Here is a 21,555-nt window from a genome sequence, read left to right as displayed (position 1 = left end):
GTGGATCAGTTCTCCTTATTCATTTTGTGAAGCTGTAATTATTATTAGATCCCAGCATACTTTAAAACACTATTGACAAAGGCAAAGCTAGGAGACAGTGTATGGTGTTAAAAAGTTGCCAAACCTTGCCAGTTATCATTGTCAAAACACCCAGGGAACATGTATGGCGATCACATTTAAAGGTTCCAGAAGAAAAATACAGTTTTAGATAGGCTTAATTGATTGCCATGGAAGTACTTGGACAGAGATTCTGATTCAATATGCGAACATGAATAGATTTCATTGATTCTAATAATTTCTTTGGTTTGTTGACTAAAAGTTGAACCTTAGCTCCAAATGAGATGCTAAGGATTCCTTTACATGTTATGGAAACACAAATACCAACACCCAGGGTTAAGACTGATGCAGGGGTTGGGGGGTATATGATGATCCTGGAGACCTGTATGCCAACTGGATTCCTTAAGACAATTTTAATGGATACTTTTAGACAAGGGCTTGGAAGATTAAATGATGAGGAACCACAAGCATCTTATTCCCAAATAAGAGGAAATTTTCCTGTACTAGCCAGTGATGCTGATGGGTGATGCTGCAGGTGTTGCTAGGGATGTTAGGAATATGCAGCAATGGGTCAGAAGTCATCATTTTACCATCAAGTGGGTATAATAGCTGCATAGTATTCAACAAGATGTACATTTTTAGAGGAATAAGGAACAAGGGTCCTTGGAAATGGCCATCATTGGATCTCTGTGATGGAAATAGTCACAGAACTAACTATGCCATCTGGGTTTCATAACACAAATCTCTGTAATTGATTTAAGACATTACAACAAAAAATTGTGCTCCTTGCCTGTCCCCAGACAGATCAGTTCCTAACCTCACCATTCCTAAACAAGACATTATGAAATACCCTTGGATATATTTCTTAAAGCAATGGGAAAAGAAAGAAAGCATTGAGACCTTCCAGAGACTCCTTGATGTGTGCTCTGTTTGGGATACAGTCTCTGCAGCAACTCAACTTATGTTTAGATCCTTGAAGTGAGTTTGCTTAACTGGGAAAGACTTCTTATAGGCAAATGAATACATATTCCAAACAACTCAAGGGAGTTTGCAAAGTGAACACAGTAACTTTATAGTAACTTTTAGAAGAAACATAGTAACTTTATGGCCTTATCTAGAGTTATAGCCTCTTTATGATCCTCAACATTCTGTCTACAAGGCTCTGGGTCATCAGACAGGAGGACACCTTGCTCTCTTCATCTGATATAGTATGACATCATGCTCAAAGGACTTTGGGAGGAAGGTAGAGCCGGTGCCACTGATGCCTTGATCTGTATGTGTGCTATTGGGAAGGATACCACTCCCCAGAATGGGACAATGAGCTTCATTCACCATCCCTACCACCTGAGTTAATCCAGGAACCCACAGGAAGTGGAAAGAGAGAACAGACTGCACAACATTGTCCTCTAAATTCCACACATGTACTGCTCCATATTCACCCCCACAATTTTTAGAACATGGGATTGGTGGGTAAAATAAAGAGTTGTTCTGAGACCTGGAACTGAGATACTGTTTATAAAATGCTGTAGCCAGGTGTTGCCTTCAGCAAAAGGTTCCAATAACATGGCAGGTAGATAAAATGGGCGATGTAGAATCAACGAAGAAGAGAATCATTCTGGCTGTCTGGAGGACTGGCTTCTCAAAGGCATTCAAGAACTCTATAATGCCCCAAAGATACTGGTTTGATTCTATTATGACAAAGTTGCAAAGAAACTAATTTATGCATCCATTGAAACATATACCTAAGAAGTGCAAACATAATATAAAAGTGGGGGGAGCTGGAGAAATGGCTCAGCCATTAAAAGTTAGACTCACAACCAAAAAATAAAAGCAAGGGGTCACATTTTTTTCTGAGAATAAAAAAAGATGGGTTAACATCTGTATGTAGCTCATACTTCTTCCAGAAGCAGCTTCTTTTTAAATTAAATATTTGCTACATTCTTATTATACTTCTCTGAGAATAGAGCAGCAGTTGGTCCAGGCTTCTACATACATGAGGCTTACGTGCTAGAAGGGAGAGTGTCCAACAGATATGTGAGTCACGTGTGGTCGTCCTCTGTCGTCTGCGGGGCATGCTTTCCATGATCTCCAGTGGCTGTCTAAATGATGGTCAGTACCAAACCCAACATGGTCCATGGTTTTCTATACATACAGATGAAGTTTAACTGATAAATTAGGTAGAGTGAGAGCTGATAACAGGAACCAATAATAAAGCAGGGTACGTACAAGTTCTGTGTGACATCTTGCTGTTGCTCAGAGTGTCTTATTATCCTGTGCCCACCCTTCTTCATGTGATGAGGTGAGATTACTCAGGGCTTGTGTAATGAATCATTTCACACAGCATGAGGCTAAACTGACTTACTTAGGTGGATGCTTATTATCATAGCATTGATCATAACCAAGGCGTCTGCTTGGTAGGGATATCATAGACTTCTGGACAAATGGACAATTTACCTTCTGGATTGGATGTAATGAGAAATTTCTTCATGATATTTTGAACAATACACAGTTTAAGACTTATACATTTCTAGATTTTTTTTCATATTTTCAAACTGTGTTTGACTATGGTAAACAAAGCCACAGAATGTGAAACCATGAATAAGGCGGGCTATTGTAGTGTTCCAAGGAGGTATGTGGTACATGTGGAGGACCAGGAAGCAGAGAATGGACACAAGGAGAGACAGAGCAAGTAGAAAGAAAGTCTGGTGGTTTAACTGTGGTGGTCAGGGAAGGGCTTGGTGGCATTTAGGCAGATGATTAGAAGGGAGAAGGAACATGCACTGATATCTGTGTGAAGCATTTTCCGAAGATGGGCAGCAAGGACAAGAGCAGTAATGCAGGAGCATGGAAGTCACACCCAAGGACTCCAAGCCAGTGAGGCTGGCTGCAGTGAGGGGTAGGGGAGATACAGGGGGAAAGAGCTTAGAAGTGATGAGAAACCAAACTCCCAAGGACTTTGTTGGAGCTGAGCTGGATGAGTCCAGACAGGAGCACACACAACTGTTCGACTACCATTGTAATACGATCACTCGGGATTGAGCCTTGGTTTAGGGCAGCATAGGTGACGGCAGAAAGAGAAATTGCAGGTGAATGCAGAGATCTGAGAAGGAGAGATGGACTACAGTGTGGAGGAAGTGAGAGTGAGGTAGAGTCTGGAGACAGGTTGAGAGTAGAAGCAGAACCATGTCTCGTGCGGGTTTTACAGATGCTGTGGGAAAAAAGGACCATCCTGGGGACCACTGCAGGTTTTCACCTGAGCAAGTGAAAGACAGAGATTGCTATTCACTGAGATGGGGAACATTGTCCAAGGAGCAGGATTAAGGGTCACAGCATGAAAGTTACTGAACTTCAGGGGCACATTGTAAGTCTGAGAAGGGACATTAACTAGAAAGCTGGAGCTGGAGCTGGAGCTGTGTCTGAAGGAGAGAAGTACAAGCAAAACCCTGTATTTGGGATCATCATGGTGTGAACGCCAGGCATCACTAAGAGGATGAAGACATAGAAAGAAGAGATTCAAAGATTGAATTGAGCCTTGGAGCTTTCCTCAAGACAAAGAGGTTGTGATACACTGGCCAGGGGAATGGGTGAGGAGCAACGAAGGAAGAAGGGCAGGGAAGTCAGGAGATAGCAGTGATCTGGAGGCCAAGTGGAGAGAGAGATCAGCTATGTGAGGCTGGGTTGGATGAGGGCATGTGGAGGGAACTGGTCCCTGGACAAGAGCATGTCAGTTAAGAGCTAGACAGGTCCCTGGCAGTGGCTTTAAGAGGATATTAGTGGCAATTTAAGTTTAAAGTATGTTGCTGTTTAAAAATGAAAATTATGACAACTTTTTCATAAAGGAAATGAGAAGCCAAATGTGGTCATACAAGGTTGTAAGCTCTAGGACTCAGAAGGCAGAGAGGCAGGAGGATTATCATAATTGTGAAGTTACATAAGAAACACCTGTATCAAACCCCATCCCAGTCCCTGCACTTTTCCAAAAGAAAGAAAATAAGAGAAATTTTGTGTGTTTGTGTGTCTGTGTGTTGTTCTGAAAATGCAGGAAGAGTGGCCTTTTACATGCCTGTGAAAACAACCCAGGGAGGGAAAGGAGGACAGCAGGAGAAGCGCAGAAGTGGCTCTGGGGAGACATTTCTGTAGCACACTTACATGCAGTGAATAGAAGTGTGTCTTTGAGTCTACACCTCTGCATTTCTCTTCCTGTTTGCCAGTCAGACGCCAGCCAGCACCCTACATTCAGTGTTAGTACGTGTTCTGGAGAGAAATTGTGGTTTTATTTCACATTCTTGGCCTTAAAACATTAATTTGAAATGTAACCAAGTGGAAACAAAACTATTATTTTTGTCTGAGTTCTAGTGATAATTTATGATCAGAGTGTACAATATCTGAGACTCTTCCTCTGTGTCTTCAGATAGAATATTTTTAGTGTATTTAGCTGGATGATCTTTTAAATGACTCCACATTGAGCAGTCCTTATCCCCTCTAGCCTTTGGACAATCCCTGTCATCCAAATGACCCAGCGCCAGTGCGGGGACTGGGCTCATCCACTCATCATTGGAAATCAAAAGAGAAAAGTGTGCCATATTTACTGAAAATGGTCACAGGAACATAGAGGCCCTGTTTTGTTAATTTGAAGTCTATCTTTACAAATAAGGAACTTTTAAGAACGGCTTTGCCCTGTAAGTTCTTATGAAAGGACACACTTTACTTCATGTTTGTGAGTCTTTCTGTTTAAACACACAAATAGATGTCTATAATTAAGCCTAACCACAATAAAAAATGGAATATTATTCGGCTGTTTTCTTGGCAGAACAAATTAATCTCTATGTCTGACTTGCAGTGAGTATCACAGGCCTGTGATTCAGGCTTTTTATTCCTCTTGAGTTGTGTGTGCGTGTGTGTGCGTGCGTGCGTGCGTGAGTGCCTGTGTGTGTGTGTGTAGCATTTTCCCTCAGTTATTATCACTTTTACCCTGAGATGGGGTGAGTCATTGCTTGTGGATAGTGACATGGAGAAAACAGACACACACCTTCAACAGTGTCATCTCTCTGTTGGCCCTTGATGGAACCTGAAATTCCCCATGTTGGAGAATTCTTCAGGAGTTAAAGCATCTTTGTCTGGTCTGCCCAAATTCTAAGAAAAAATTTAATTCTACTGTTACCTTCCAAAGCAGCTCTAGAAGGGAACAGGCCTCAGAAGGAAGGAAGGGTACTGGGGTTAGGCTTGACCATGGCCTGAGACCATTGGTCAATAAAGAGACCAAGACCTATGAGTTTATAGGGGTGTCTGTAGCAGGTAGAAGATCTCCCAAAGAAGGGGTCAGCAAGATGGCTCAGCAGATAAATGGGTTTACTGCCACACCTATTGACTTGAGCTCAAACCCTGGGACCCACATGGAAGAAAGAGAGACTGGATACTCCCTCCCCATAAATTGTACACATACTACACCACACACACACACACACACACACACACACACACACACACACACACTACACACATGCACACAGGCACTAAAGTTTAAATAGAAGACATTGTGATGTCTAAAAATCTTTATCAAGTGTCTGTCTTTTGCCAAGCCCTGGGAAGGTATGGGACACAGGGTTCAAGAGAACCTGGTCCCCTCTTCAAAGAACTTAACATGTGCATGAAGGCAGATGCAGAGGGTACTGAAAGGGTGGAGCCTGGAGTTCCCTGTTTGGGGGACTCAGAGGGTGGTTGCCATTTCGTGGACCTTTCCTCTTGTTCATACACTGGCCTCAGGTTTGTGAGATGAAAGGGACATTTGCTATAGGCCACTGTCAGCTGTCAAGCCTAAGGGGAGGCATGTGCCGGGTACCCTGCTGTTGTCCAGGTGCTTCCCTGGGAGCGGAACTCTAAGCATCTGTGGGAAGGTAGTTATGAGGATGAGAGGGCCTGGATGCATTGTTTATTAGTTCTGGGCTTTGGATGAAGATATTCAATTTCTCCAAGCCTTAATTTTCTTATCATATTAATATGGTGCTATCTACTCTGTCCACCTCAGCCCTAACTTATCCTGACTCTAGTGCAAATGGCACACGGGCTTGTCTGGACACTTGCTTGTCTGGACCCAATGATGTGAAGGGAAGCAGAAAGACTCATCCCAGCTTTATGTGAAAGGGAACATCAAATGCATCGTTTATGAGACAGCAAAGCATGCTATGCAGGTCCTTCTGCATTTGTGTCCAGTTTTCCAGGTGGCTCTACTGCTGGCCAGAGGATTGAACTTCCAGGATTTGGATGACAGCGTAGCTTGGAGTGTGCCACATTCTCCGTGGCAGTGCGATCTCACTCTGAGACTGGAAATGTAAAAGGACAGTTCACTGAGCAGTGCTATTAATGGGAGTGCTGTGCTTATGTCGGGCTTTGTGTGCCATACAGAAGGCACAGGGTAATTAGATGCTTCAGATACATGTCTAGACAGGGCAGGACCTCGGGAGCACTTCAACCCTGGGAAACGCCACAGGTCACTTGTTTGTGACCAGAAACAGCTCTCCTTCATCAATGAATTCAGTATGAGGTTAGATCTGTAGTACAAGGTTTCTGACCAGCAGGAAAATCAAAGCTAATGCAGTGTGACAGGGCCGAAGGTTTGTCCAACTGGGCTATGCCTGGTGTGGCCTGATTCGAAGTGCTGAAAGGGATGGATGTCTTCCAAAGAGTTTCTGCCATCTGGCTATGGGCCTGCATTCCCTTCCTAGAAGCAGGGCTTTGGGTTACGTCATGCTGATTCAAAGGCCTCCTCTAAATGCCAGTTTGTTCCTTGAAAGTGTTACATATTGCAGTCTCAGGAGGGCGATGGGGAAGCACATTTTGGACAGGTAGGCTCTGAGGAGAGGCAGTAGGAAATGCTTTCAAGTTTTGGTTAGAGGATATTTCATGGGGAGGGTGTGCTTAGATGACGTGAGAGTCAGGCAACAAGAGGGCTTCTGGTGCCTTAGAGTCTGGGCAGGGGAAAGGGACAGTGGATGCCTGTGTTTGTGAAGAAAGAGATAATCCTGTTCCCTACACCCCTTAATTCTCTCATGGAAATCTCAGTAAAAGTATCTTGACACCAGCCCTTCCTGGTTACTAACTTGGTGCTTTCTGGTACTGGAGATATAGTTGGACTCACAGTAAGGTCACATTCTACCTTTGTCCCGTGTTGGCGCTCTCCCAGCATCTAATGGTCTCTGTAGCCTCTTGAATCCAGCAGGATACATGCTAATCTACTCACTGCAAAGTGTGTGAGATTATCTATAAACCACCATCCATTCTTGGTTGCTCAGAGAGACCCTCAAAGCTAAGGGCCAGTTGAACTTGGACAGTGCAAACTTCAGCATGTAGCTTCCTGAGGAAGCTCACCTAGCAGCTGCTGCTGCCAGCACAGAGGAAGCTGCATGCTCACGTCCTGGTAGTGGCTGAAATCACACTTGTCCCATACCAGGCTTCCACCATGTGCAGCCTTGCATATACCTACCTGCCTTGCTCAATACGGATGCTTACTCCTTAGTGTTCCTTAAACTACTGCTTTGGAGCCAGCTTGATGCTAGCATTTTTATTTATCAGTGAGAAGTCTGAGTGAGAAGGTTTTGTGATATGTCCAGTCTCTAAAAAGTGGAGGAAAAAGAGGGCAGATTTAAACTTAGAAATACTAGCCTCCTCCTACTACTCTATGTTGATGCTAAGTGCATTTCCCGTCCCTCTGGGGAGGAAACAATAGTTTCTAGAAAGATGCTGTGCAAGCCCAAGGAACATTTCATGGAGGCTTTTTCCAATGTGGCCATGGGAACCCACATGACATAGAAAACAGCGTGGAGAAAGGGTGCTGGAGACACATCCTGGATGCAGAGGGATGCCATGTGTTTGAATGGCTTGCCTGGTCTTGCTTTGATTTCTGGGGGAGGAGAGGCTGTGGGGGAATGCTTCTGTTTAACCTTGCCTTGTGCCCTGCCCGCAGAAGGCTAGCAGCCCTCCTGTCTTCGCTGTGGATGAGCCTTAGCAGCTGAACAGTACTGCATGGTCTCCCCTTCACCTCATGCTGGTCTTTCCTTTTCTGTTTAGCTATGATTTTGACTTTCTTTCTCTCTCTATGCTCCTTTTGGCTGCTCTGGATAAATGTCTCTCCAAGTCTCCAAGGAATTTTCTCCTTCCACCCTGGCCTGGGGGTCATTCTCTGTCACTCGGGTCTCAGCAATGAGTTACTAATAGGTTACTAAGCCTTGAACCCAAGGATGTTCAAGTACCACTTGCTTTCAGTAACATTGATGCTACTGGCCATAGCTCTGTGGTCCCTGTTTGTAGTGAGCACTGCTCTGTGAGCCTTGTAGATGTGTTTTTAGAGCTCATTGGTGCTATGCCCTCTACCCTCAGATCCTTGGCAGGACTATGAAACTGTTGCTTCTTGTCTCAGCTGGGAACAGCAGAGTATGGAGAAATGCTTTGACTGTTACCACTTAATTATTCAAGAAGAAATAGAAATGGGGTGTAACAGATGTGACTAGTGCTGGCAGGCAAGTTTGACTGATGGTTTGATATTGTGAGACATCCCTGGGGGTGTCAGAGGAGTGACTGTCTCCTGGGGGAAAAACTTGGTTCAGTGCCTTCCCCTCTACTGGCTGAGCTTGGCCTCTAGTGTTTCTTCTCCTGCATGGATTATCACATTGTGCAGATCTAGACGGACAAATGAAATCTCATGTTGGAGCGTTTTAGTGGCAGGGCAGCCTGTCTCCAGGACATGGTGTCATGAGGAGATTTCTTGGCCATGCGAGGTTACTCAACTCTTCTTTCTAGTTTCTAGGGCTGAACACCAGTTCTTTTGTGAGTCTAGGTGAGTGTTCTTTCTCATGGGGGAGGGACATCCATATAAATCATCTCACAAACCAGAGGAGTGAACTGTCCACGAGGCAGCGATGAGTGTATCATGGCCCCATCTCTTGAAAGCAGAAGTACTTATGGTCCCTAGTGAAGGCCTTGTCCAAACTCTTGAAGGACTGTGTGAAGCCAGGTACTACCGTCTAGGCTAAGCCTTTGTCTCTACCTTGGCTTTGTAACACTAAATGCCTCCTCGGTGCCATATGTGAGTGGACATCATTTATCTTATAACCTTGTTGATCTGAGCTGGCCTTAGATGAGTTCTTCAGCAAGGTGACCCTGTCCTGAGCAGCCATCTCAGTCCAACCAAGAAACGTTGTTGAAAGATCTCAGGGACAGTGATTTAATGATACTGTAGTTTTGGTCCAAAGCTTGGGCGGTTACAAGCACAAGGTAACAAGCTGTAGAAAGGCAGCCCCTGGGAGCCTAGAGATGTTCCTGAGGGCTCAGTGACATATAATATTTCCAGTTTACTCACTAATCAGCTGACTCTTAGGTAGAGTGAAACGAGATTTGCCTCCACCCAAGGTGACAATTGACTGATGAACTTAGTGACTTTGATTCCCATCATGACCTCTCGTAACTCATCGAGAGCCATTCCTTTAGCTGCCCATAGCCTGCTTTTTTTTTTTTTGTTTGTTTTGTTTTTGTGTTTGTAAACTACTACTCATGTGTTGCCAGCAGTGGTTTCGGAGAGCTGTAAACTTATAACCTGGTAACTAAGCCATCTTTGGAATGTGTTTTTTTGTTGTTTTGAAGCAGAAATAGTTTTCAATGAAAACTTTTTTTTTTTACCTTTGCTCTTGTGGTTGATTATTTAGGACATTCTCTCTCCCCATCCAGTCTCCCTTGTGATATGGAATTAGTTTTTTTTTTTTTTAATATGGCGTTTTTATTCGGTGTTCTTTAGAAACTGTTGGGGAAGAATGCCTGACAACTGAAGCCCACATCACAGCCCTGGATTGCTTCTGCAAGTCCCTAACGGTGGATTCTACGGTTGTTTGTGTTACACACTTAATCTCAATGGCTCTGTCAACAAATCTGATACCCAAAGAGTTAGAAATTTTTATAGCTGGGGAAACTAGCTGTTTAGTGCAGGAAGAGAGGTAGGGACAGGTGTGGCAATCCACATCTGTTTCAGCTCCACAACCAAAAGTCTCCTCTGAATCAGATTTAATTCCTATACCAAACTGGCATTATCTGGGTAGAGGAGCAGAAACAGCAGCACCCTGGGAGGTTTTTTTTTATTTTTATTTTTGTTTTTTTTTTTGTTTTGTTTTTTGCTTTTTGTTTTAAATGAGTTGAAAGAAAGGGCACCACACTTGTCTAAAACAGATCTAATCTGGGCAAAAGCTTGAAAGCAAAGGAAATGCTTGGTGGAAGAGTTGGGTTTTGCTTGTTTGTTTGTCTTGTTTTTTGCTTTTCTGTTTTTCCCTCATGACAATGGATAAAACAAGAGCATTGGCTTGTGAAAGGATACTGGGAGAGGGAGGGAGGGAGGGAGGGAGGGAGGGAGGGAGGGAGGGAGAGAGAGAGAGAGAGAGAGAGAGAGAGAGAGAGAGAGAGAGAGAGATTGAGAGAGAAATTGTTTACAATGAGTCCCAGTCAGATGCTGGACTCAGCCCATCCGTGTTCAACAAACCAGCTCTACTACTGGGTAGCTGGAGACACTGGACATTATTTAATTTATTTGTGTCTCACTTTCCATGATATAAAATGAGAATAATAATAAGAATAACATCTATCTCTTAATTTTACTGTAAAGTTTAAATGAATCAATGTATGTAACATACATAGGGCAATATCTGACTTAGAGTAAGTACTTAGTAAGTGTTAGTTATTACTGTTCTGCAAGACATACGATGGTGTTCGTAAGACTTAGTAAAGTGCCTGACAACCAACCCCACAAATGTTATATATGACTTTCCTGATGAAACAAAATCCAGTACATTTACCCTGGTTATTTTCTGTTTGCACACTGGATAATAAAGAAAGAGTATTCAAAACAAAGGAATGCCTCTGAGTTAAATGGGGCATGTAAAGAATACGTATTCTTCTTAGCAGCACATAGAACATTCTCTAAAATAGATCATGTAACAGGACACAAGGCAAGTCTTAACAAGCATAGGAAAACTAGAATAACTCTATTCTCTGACTGCAGTGCAACAAATCCAGAGATCAGTATCAGGGAAGCTGCAGAACATGCAGAAAGAGCATGAAGAAGCTCATGGCCTTACACAGTATGCTACTACTGAATGATAAATGGGTTCTTCAATAAATCAAGAAATAGAATTCATAGAAATGAATGAAAATGAAAGCACACATACAAAAATGTAGGGGATATCATGGAAGTAGTCCTTCAGAGAGCTTTACAGTTCCAGGTGACATATAGAGAAATCAGATTCAAAGCAAATAACTAATGTGTATTAGGGTTCTGGGAAAAATAAGAACATGACAAACTCCAAGCAGTGAGAGAGAGAAAATCAGGGTGGAAATTAATGGACTAGGGATGAAAACGAAATTCACGAATCATTAAAAGGAAGAATTGTTTCATGGAAAGATAACTGAGATGAACAAACTGTTGACCACAGACAGTACAACACATATCACATAAAATTAAAAAAAAAACTGTCAGGATATAACTTAAAAATATATAGTAGACTGAATTGTTAAATCCAAAAGATGAGATAAAAAATATCAGACCTGACAACACCCAAAGGAAGCTTGACTCCCAGGTGCTCTGACACATCCAGGATCACAGGAAATGAAGGGACAAAGAGTGGAGCAGAGACTGAAGGAAAGGCCATCCAGAGACTGCCCAACCTAGGCATCCACTCCATCTGTAGATACCAAACCCAAACACTATTGCTGATGCCAAGAAGCGCTTGCTGACAAGAGCCTGGTATAGCTAGCTGTCCCCTGAGAGGCTCTGCCAGAGCCTGACCAATACAAATGCAGATGATCACAGCCAACCATTGGAATGAGCATGGGGACCCCAATGGAAGAGTTAGGAGAAGAACTGAAGGAGCTGAAGGGGTTTGCAACCCCATGGGAAGAACAACAGTATCAACCAACCAGACACCCTCCCAAACTCTCAGGGACTAAACCACCAACCAAAGAGTACACATGGGGGGACCCATGACTCGAGCTGGATATGTAGCAGAGGATTGCCTTATTGGGCATCACTTGGAAAGGGACCCCTCAGTTCAGTGGAAGCTCAAAGACCCAGAGTAGGGGAATGCTAAGGCTCTGAGGCAAGAATGGATGGACGGGTTGGGGAGCACCCTCATAGAGGCAGTGGGAGGAAGAAGGGATGGGGGTTTGTGGAGGGGAAACTGGGAAGAGGAATAACATTTGAAATGTAAATAAATAAAATAACCAATAAATGTGAAAAAAAAGTCAGACCTTTAAAAGCAATGACATTGAAACAGTAATATAAAATCTCCTACCTAGGCAAAGTCAAGGCCCAGATAGGACCACTGCTGAATTCTTCCGCACTGTTAAAGACTAACATGTTAAATTCTCAAACTTCTCCATGAAGGAATGAAAGATAGAGTGTTGCTATCAACCTCTGCTTACAAAGTCAGCATCATCCTGATACCAAAAGCAGACGGAGACACAACAGCAAGGAAGAGTTGATGAGTCTTTCTTATGAGCCCAGATGCAAAATAGATGCTAAAATGGTAGTGAACCAAATTCACCAACACATCAAACATTCCATTCACCACAGTGATGCTGCTTCATCCCAGAGATGCAGGACTGGTTCAACAAATACAAATCAATAAATGTAATTTGTCACAGAAATTGTCTGAAGTAAATCACATGATCATCTTGATAGATGCAGAAAGCTCTTTTCACAAAATCCAACATTCCTTCATGTTAAAAGTCCAGAAGAGACAAGAGTTAGAGGGAATGTATTTCAAAATGATAAAGGTTATCTATGACAAACCTATAGCCAATATCAGACTAACTGGGAGATAAGACAAGACTGAATAGCCACACTTAGAGGAATAAAACTATATTCCTGTCTATTGCCCCACACAAAATCCAACTCTAAAAGAATCAAATGCCTTAATTTAAACCCTGAAACCCTGAAACTGTTAGAGGAAAACAGCTGAGAAAATACTTTGAGATATTGACGTGGGTAAGTGTTTTTTCACTAGGACTCTAGTTGCTTAACAGTCAACGGGAGGGACCCAATGCAATGAAAACTGTATAGCAAAGGAAAATGCTGAGTGAAGAAATAGCCCACAGAATGGGCAGAATTCTTCACCAGCTACATACTTGACAGAGCTTTAGTATCTAGGATGCATAAAGAACTCCAGAAGCCAAACAACAAGAGATTAAGCCACCCAGCCAATAGGTAGGCTCAGGAAATGAACAAATGATGAAATGCAAACAGCCAATAAACATGAATAAATGTTCTACCTCAGCAGCAGTGCAACTTCAGAGGACCACAAATCAAAATTGCAAGAAGACTGCATCTCACCCTAGCCACAATGGTGGGTCTTAAGAAAATAAACAGCAGTAAATTGTGGTGGATGTGGCCATAAGAACCTTATACACTGCTGGTAGAGATGTGAATGGGTGTGGCCATTGTGAGAGTCAGCATGGGATATCTCCAAAACAGATATCCCATCTGACCCAGCCACACTATTCCTGGGTACTAAATCCAGAAGGATCCAAGTTGATGCATTACAGAGATGCTCACACAACAGTGTTTATTATGATATTGCTCATAGTAGCTAAGTTATGGAGCCAACCTAGATGCTCAACAACACAGGAGTGGCTAGGGAAAATATATGCACATTCGGTGAAATTTTTCCCCCATAAAGAAAAGAGCTGTATTGCTTGCAGGAAAATGAATGCAACTGGAGATTATCTTATGAAGTGATCTAAGCCAGCCTGAGAGAGACACATATTAGCTGATTTTCTCTCACCTGTGACTCCTGCTTTATATATAGATGTAAAATCATATACGTAGCTATGACAGGAAAGTAGAAACAAAGAACCTTAGGGGAACAAAGGGGCTCATGGGCAGGAGAGAGGAGCCTCATGGGAGCTGTCCTCACCATGGAGTATATAAATGTACAAAACCTTAGAACATGGAAGGAAGGAAGACGCATGGAGAGGTGGCTAACATGAAGACGGAGGGAGGGGCTTTGGGTCTCTTTTGCAGCAAAACAAAGCCTGGGAATGCACTATATTAAGTTTTATATGGAGGGATGATAAGAGTAACACACTTATCAGAGTATGGAAGTCAGCTGACAGGTAGGTGGATTCTTGGAGGTGAATGCTTGAACAGAGAGTCCCTTGACTGCACACTGAATGGCTCAGTCCTGGAGGTCAGTAGCTCAGAAGCATCACAAGCAATCTGGACATAGCCTCCACCATCATGCTTAACTACTGAGAGAAGCCAGGGATGGCTCTATAGAGCCCGAGTTCAATCCAGTCTAGCATCTGTGAGTTGCTTATGTGATAAAGTACTATAAACACTCAGGGCATCCTTCACTCGTTCAATTTCTGTTGTAGCCATTAACTGGGTTTTTATGTGGACAAGACTCTGCTGAGAACCATAAGACAAGAGAAGTAGGTCACATGGCATTTGCTGATCTACACTGCCACCCAGAAACACTGTCACTGAACTAACTAAATTTATTTGATTTACTTTTGCTGATAATGTTTCGAGAGCAAAAATTATAACAGTTCATTTCTGGTATTGTGGAGAGATTAAAGAAATACAAGTACTATTTTTAAAGCTGCTTTTGTGCTCATTGCCATGTTGGTGGTACTGAGGATTGAACCCAGAGCCTCACACAGGAAGTATGGTCCCTGTCACCGAGCTGCACCTCTATCCTTTATCCTTTTTTAAAAATAACTGCTTATAAAAATCCATTTCAGAGTAGTCGAGAGAACAACTTCAGCTCTCCATTCCCAAGGGTTGTGTCTGTCCTACAGTTAGAAGTTATTTTTCTTTTGCTTAGTACTTATTCTCCCTCCTTCTCTTTGTACATTAGACTATGTGTTCTTCATTTTTATAAAAGGTTTTGCTTTCTTCTCAGTATTCATAACTGCTATAGTTTTCTGGGTATCTAGCCAAATTGTCAGAATTCCCCAGCATCTAACCTATTAGTGTTCCTTTGGAAGCAGCCAAACATAGTGGATTACTTCCCAACTACCCCTCCCACCTGCTACCCCAGAGACCTGACTTTCACAATCCTTCATTTCTCCTGGTCCAACAGAGGCCAATGGTTCTGTTGTCTGAGAATTTCACAATGACAAATATTTGTTGATGATGATGCAGTGTCTTCTTTCTAAATCCCAGCTTGCAGTCTCCTCATTGCAAACAGTTTTATGTAAGCGAAATTAGAAGTTGTATTGTAAGTGCCAACTGCTGCACTAGGGCAGCCCTCACTGTCTATGTGACTAGACTTATATACTCAGGTGAAGGAGATGCTCTGAAAATGGGAACAGTACCACATCTAGATTCTGGAAGTTACTTATTAAAAGTAGGATTTGCTGGCTGTAGAGATGGCCCAGTGGTCATGAGCACTGACTGCTCATCCAGAGGACCTGAGTTCAGTTCCCAGTTCAATTTCTTATTATTTTCAAACTCACAGGGGCAGTTGCCATTGAGTTTTTATTTTGTTAAATTTTTTTTTTTTGAGAGAAGATCTTACCGTGTAACTCTGGCTGGCCTAGAACTCACTATGTAGACCGAGGTAGCCTTGAACTCATAGAGATCTACTTGCCTCTGTCCACATGAGTGCTGGGATTAAAGACATACATCATCATGCCTGACATCACTGTTTTACAGATAAGTTCAATATAATTTGAAAATACATGATATATTTTAAAAACATGGTGCTGACATTTGTCTTACTGTGGTTTGTTGTCTGCCTGAGAAAGGGTATAAAAGAGGAAGTTAAGAGTCAGGTGTTAACTATTCGTGTTCTGGTAACAGCCTCCAACCAGGGTTGTGCATTTATTATACAGCATATGCAGAACATTTAGCTACTTTCTCTAGTTTTGCTGTGTGTGTATGTGTTGTGTGTGTGTGTTACTGGAGTTGAACTTGGGGCCTTGTGCATGCTAGACAGGTACCTTCCTACTGAGCTACATCTCTCATCCCTTCTTTGTGTATTTTCCCAGTAAGCCAAGGAGACCATGGATGAGGTATAAGTCACGGCCATTGTAGTAGATGTGTAAGCCTTCTTATGAGGCCTTGTAGCTGTCAGGTAGGCATTTTAGTTTTTCCACCATATCCTTGAATACTGACTTACTGGAGGGGGGCACTTTCCCTCCCTTTATTTATTTATTTATTTATTTATTTATTTACTTACTTATTTATTTATACTCTGCCTCCCACCTCCCAGTCCCCTCCTCAACAATCCCTCTCCCCATACCCTCCCCCTTCTCCTCTGAGAGGGTGCACCCCCTCAGATATTCTCCTTCACCCTGGTACATCAAGCCTCTGCAAGGCTAGGTGTGTCCTCTTCCACTGAGGCCAGACAAGGTAGCCTAGTTAGGGGAATGGGTTCCACAAGCCAGCAACAGCGTTAGGGGTAGGACTACTCCAGTTTTGGGGGACCTGCATGAAGACTGAGATGCACATCTGCTACATATTATTAGCATGGGGGTGGGGATTAGGTTCAGACCAGAGGAGGATACTACTTTTAGTGTGTTTTAATGTATTTGGAAACGGTTCCTTTTTGAATTGTTTATAATTTGCTGCAGTCCTCTTGAGTTCCTGTACACCCTCCCCCAACCCCCATGCTTTTACTTGGTTCATCTTTGTGTTTCTTCAGAACATACTGGAAGAAAAATGTGGATTTAAAATATTAATTACATTTGATTTTAGACAGTTTCACACATGTAGTCAGTACACAGGCACCACTTTGTAACTTGGTTGGTAGAATGCATGCCTAGTATGCTCAGAGTCTTGGGTTCAGTCATGGGTGCTGCATAAACCAGATGTGGTGATATACAACTGTAAGGGGGGAAAAGTGTTTTAAAATTTATGTCCTGTTTAAAACCCTCAGCCTACGATAATCTTTACAAGTGAAGATTTAATATGTGTAATCACATCTTTCTTCCCGAATACACTGTTCTTAGAATGCCCCTGGCCCGTGCCTGTAATTTTGAAGCAACTGCACATCTCAGGATGGGTCCCACCTTCACACTTCCTCTTCTGTCCTCGGCAGTATTGTCTTCTGAAAGCTGTGGACAGACGCACTGGTGGTGAATCCCTAGGGGCAGGTGTCATTGGCCCTGGTTTCTCCTGGTTTCAGTATTGAGTGCTGTATGGCTCACACTGAAGGCTGGGTAGAGGAACCTGACTGGAAATTATGGTGAGATTCATTTCCGTGTGACTCAGTGGAGGACACTGTCTTCAGCTTGGTTGTTTCTGTGGTATACAGGTGCTAGTGGCTAGTTTAGGTCATTTTACTCAGCATTCTATGATTCCCTCCTCCAGATTAATGTGGATAATTTATTCTAAATTTATTCTGGCTGGGTGGTGGTGCCATGCCTTTAATCCCAGCACTTGGGGGGCAGAGAAAGGTGTCTGTGAGTTCGAGGCCTGCCTGGCCCACAGAGTGAATTCCAGTACAGCCAGGGCTACACAGAGAAATCCTGATTTAACCCCCCTCCAAAAAAAAAAAAAGGATTTAAAAATGTATTCTGCAGGTGACTCTTTAGCCTCCTACAGTTTTGGACACTTCAGAACAACCTGGTTTTCTATCTGCATGTGTTGGTTAAGGGGTTTTCTGACCCTTGAAGTTCTGCTGTATTCCTGGAAGCTTACTTAGAGTAAACACATTTAATCAATCAATTGACTATGAAAACTTTTGGTTTGTTTCCTCAGTTAAACTCCCCATCACGTCTTTCTGAGGAACAGCTGAAATGTCTTCTGGATGAATGTGTAGCCGAACAGAAACGCATTTCTCTTGGTCTTTCTTCTGAAAGAGAAAACAAAGATACTGATACAGCACTTGGGTCCCCATGGCTTTGTCCACCCACCCTCTGTGAGTTACCGGAGGAGTCCGGAGCCAAGGTCCAGAAAACCCAGCTAGACGATGCAAACAGTCTTGAGGAGGAGGGATGTGCATATTCCACAGACTCCTATCTTACCAAAGCCTTGGCTGGGCACTACAAACCAGAAGCTCTCCTCGTCGAAGTAGAGACCATGAGACACCTCCAGTTCTCCAAGGAGGAAGCTTTCAACGATGCAGCAGACTATTTTATGTCAAAGACCATTGGCATTGGGAGACTGAAAAAGCCCCCTTTCTTGGATGATCCCCTGGACGACATCAACATGAACTCCTCCTCAGACGACCAACAGTCGGAAACCAGCCTTGCAGAGAAATCAGTAATAGGTGAGGCTGGAGAGCATGCTTTTTGTGAATATTTCTTAGAAACCTCGATCTGGGGATATTTAAGTAAAAGGACAGGTGGATACAGTACTGTACTGTAAACCTCAGATACTGTCCCTACGAGTGTGCAAATCTAGGAGCACACTTACCGATGTTCTGGGAGACGTTAACATTCTTTTTTTTTTGGAAGTGAATTTTGACTTTGTTTATTTATTTTTTTAATTGGATATTTTATTTACATTTCAGATGTGATCCCCTTTCCCCATTTTCCCCCCACCCAGGAACCCCCATCCCATCCCCCTCCTCCTGCTTCTATGAGGATGTGCTCCCACTCACCCACTTCCACCTCCACACCCTCGAATTCCCCCATACTGGGGCATCCAGCCTCCACTGGATCAAGGACCTCCTCTCCCACCTATGCCCGACAATGCCATCCTCCCCTACATATAGAGCTGGAGCCATAGGTTCCTCCCTATGTGCTCCCAGACTGGTGGTTTAGACCCTGGGAGCTCTGGTATTGTTGCTGTCTCCATGGGGCCACAAACCCTTTCAGCTCCTTCAGTCTTCTCTCTCACTCCTCCATTGGGAACCCCACGATCAGTTCAATGGTTAGCTGTGAGCATCTGCCTCTGTATATGTCAGGCTCTGGCAGACCTCTAAGGAGACAGCCATGTCAGGCTCCTGTCAGCATGCACTTCCTGGCATCCACATCAGTGTCTACCTTTGGTGACTGCACATGGGATGGATACTCAGGTGGAATGGTCTCCAAACAGCCCCTCCTTCAGTTTCTGTCCTACACTTTGTCTTAATATTTGCTCCCATGAGTATTTTGTTACCCCTTCTAAGAAGGACCGAAGCACCCACACTTTGGTCTTCCTTCTTCATGAGCTTCATGTGGTCTGTGAGTTGTATCTTGGATATTTCGAGCTTTTGGGCTAATATCCACTTATCAGTGAGTGCATACCATGTGTGTTCTTTTGTGTTGGGTTATCTCACTCAGGAAGATATTTTCTAGTTCCATCTATTTGCCTAAGAATTTCTCAAATTCATTGTTTTTAATAGCTGAGTGATATTCCATTGTGTAAATGTACCACATTTTCTGTATTCATTCCTCTGTTGAAGGACATCTGGGTTCTTTCCAGCTTCTGACTATTATAAATAAGGCTGCTACGAACATAGTGGAACATATGTCCTTGTTATATGTTGGAGCATCTTCTGGGTATATACCTAGGAGTGGTATAGCTGGGTCCTCAGGTAATGCTATGTCCAATTTTCTGAGGAACCGCCACACTGATTTCCAGAGTGGTTGTACAAGCTTGCAATCCCACCAACAATGGAGGAATGCTCCTCTTTCTCCACATACTCACCAGCATCTGCTATCACCTGAGTTTTTGATCTTAGCCATTTTGACTGGTGTGAGGTAGAATCTCAGGGTTGTTTGGATTTGCATTTCCCTGATGACTAAGGATGTTGAACATTTCTTTAGGTGCTTCTTGGCCATTCGAGTTTCCTCAGTTGAGAATTCCTTGTTTAGCTCTGAACCCTATTTTTAATAGGGTTATTTGGTTCTGGAGTCTAATTTCTTGAGTTCTTTGTATATATTGGATATTAGCTCTCTATTGGATGTAGGATTGGTAAAGATCTTTTCCCAATCTGTTGGTTGCCATTTTGTCCTATTGACAGTGTCCTTTGCCTTACAGAAACTTTGCAAGTTTATGAAGTCCCGTTTGTCAATTCTTTTTTTTTTTTTTTTTTTGTTGTAAAAACATGTACTTTAGGAACCTTTATATAGATTATGAATATGGTTACATACACAAATGTTACAAATCCTAGTCCTGCCGGCCACATACATATCCATCACCCTCTACCTCTTAACATATACATCTGAACCCCACTGTACTAGGGGTGATTATACAGATCAGTATCTCTAGTCAGAAGTTTTATCATCTTCCAAAACATCTTAAAATGTTTTTCCACAAACCAATGTTCATCACTGGTAAGGCTTCTGACAGCCTTTTCCCTGTTAAGTGACCCCTCTCAACTTATATTGGCTCAATATGCATTTGGCTACTAAAGCAGCAGCTTCAATACTAAGTATATATGCAAAATCTCCCTAAAAACTCAAGAGTTAACTTTGTTGGTTTAATGTTCCAGATTTAAAGATGTAGGCAGTCAGGTTCTTGGTTTTACTTACTCCAAGATACTCTTAACATAAAATTTCACTTCCAGTAGTTCAAGACCACAGCTCTGGTTCTGAAGTATTCCCAGTTGTGCTGATGTCCTGATGCCATTGCTCTAGCCCTCTAACAATTTAATAGGTAGGCATGCTCCCTAGGAACAGCACCTCAATGTCAAGAACGGATGGAGCACCTCTTCCCCCTAAGCTTTCCATGCTAATCTCTCCAGTACTCAGTAGCCCAGTCCTGAGCTACCTGTTCAGTATATGGTGAGCTTACAAAGCCAGGCAACTGTTAGCAATCTGAATGGCAAGGATTTTCTCAGAACTTTAGATTTTCAGGAAAACCCATCTCACTTTTGGTCCTCAGGATTTTTTGAGACCAGGTTTCTTCACTTTGGGCTTAAAGTAATGCAACTCATCAATTCTTTGAATATCAAGACCCATACATAGAGCACACACAGGGATGTAGGAATTTACAATTGTGGGCTACATTTATTGCCTCACATCTTCCTAGAATGTTAGGCAGATTCCCAACATGCAGACAAGAACGGATGCAAAGAACCTACTCAGACCACATGGAAAATGTTAGCATTTAATTAACCCCTGGAGTGGCTTTTAAGCCACCAGAACACAGGCACCTCCAACACCCTTAATCTTCTCTTCAGCTCTTCTGCTGAAGAATTTGGCCTTCACAATGACAGGTTGCTTAGGGAGCTTTCCCTTGCCCAGAACTTTGTAGTAGCCAGATCGCACAACATCAATGACGGGAGCTGCCCCAGTCTTGTTTTTGGCTGCGTTGACCCGCGTCTGCTCGCTAACCAACGTCCATAATTTATCCAGGTTGACAGTTGGGCAGAAGCTCTGGTTCCTCTTCAAGTGGTAATGCCTCATACCAACTTTCCCGAAGTAACCTGGATGATATTTGTCAAAGTTGATCCTGTGGTGGTGCATGCCTCCAGCATTTCCGCGGCCTCCTGGGTGCTTGCGGTGCTTACCGATGCGGCCGTGGCCGTGGCTCACGTGGCCCCGGAGTTTCCGGGTCTTCCTCAGTCTGGATGGCATGGCGGTGGC

General features: G+C 43.1%; 2 protein-coding genes across 2 annotated transcripts in view; one reads left to right on the top strand and one right to left on the bottom strand.

The window, feature by feature from the left end:
* The window catches only part of Fsip1 (fibrous sheath interacting protein 1), a 123,272-nt gene extending 102,799 nt beyond the window's left edge, over positions 1–20,473 (top strand). Inside the window, exons 11-12 of the mRNA XM_028766841.1 lie at positions 17,798–18,308; positions 20,460–20,473. Of these exons, the coding sequence (XP_028622674.1) occupies positions 17,798–18,308; positions 20,460–20,473 (525 nt within the window). The remainder of the gene's footprint in view (positions 1–17,797; positions 18,309–20,459) is intronic.
* Positions 20,474–21,056: 583 nt separating this feature from the next.
* On the bottom strand, positions 21,057–21,555 carry LOC114620843 (60S ribosomal protein L27a). Its single transcript, XM_028767007.1, has one exon. It carries the CDS (start codon positions 21,544–21,546, stop codon positions 21,100–21,102), a length of 447 nt encoding a protein of 148 aa, XP_028622840.1. The 5' UTR covers positions 21,547–21,555; the 3' UTR covers positions 21,057–21,099.

Source organism: Grammomys surdaster, unplaced genomic scaffold (genome assembly GCF_004785775.1).
Source record: "Grammomys surdaster isolate TR1022 unplaced genomic scaffold, NIH_TR_1.0 170, whole genome shotgun sequence".
Taxonomy (NCBI): Eukaryota; Metazoa; Chordata; class Mammalia; order Rodentia; family Muridae; genus Grammomys; species Grammomys surdaster.
This window is presented reverse-complemented; position numbering and strand designations above follow the sequence as displayed.

Coding starts and splice junctions, on each gene's coding strand:
- LOC114620843 (XM_028767007.1), bottom strand. CDS start 21,546: ATGCCATCCAGACTGAGGAAGACCCGGAAACTCCGGGGCCACGTGAGC.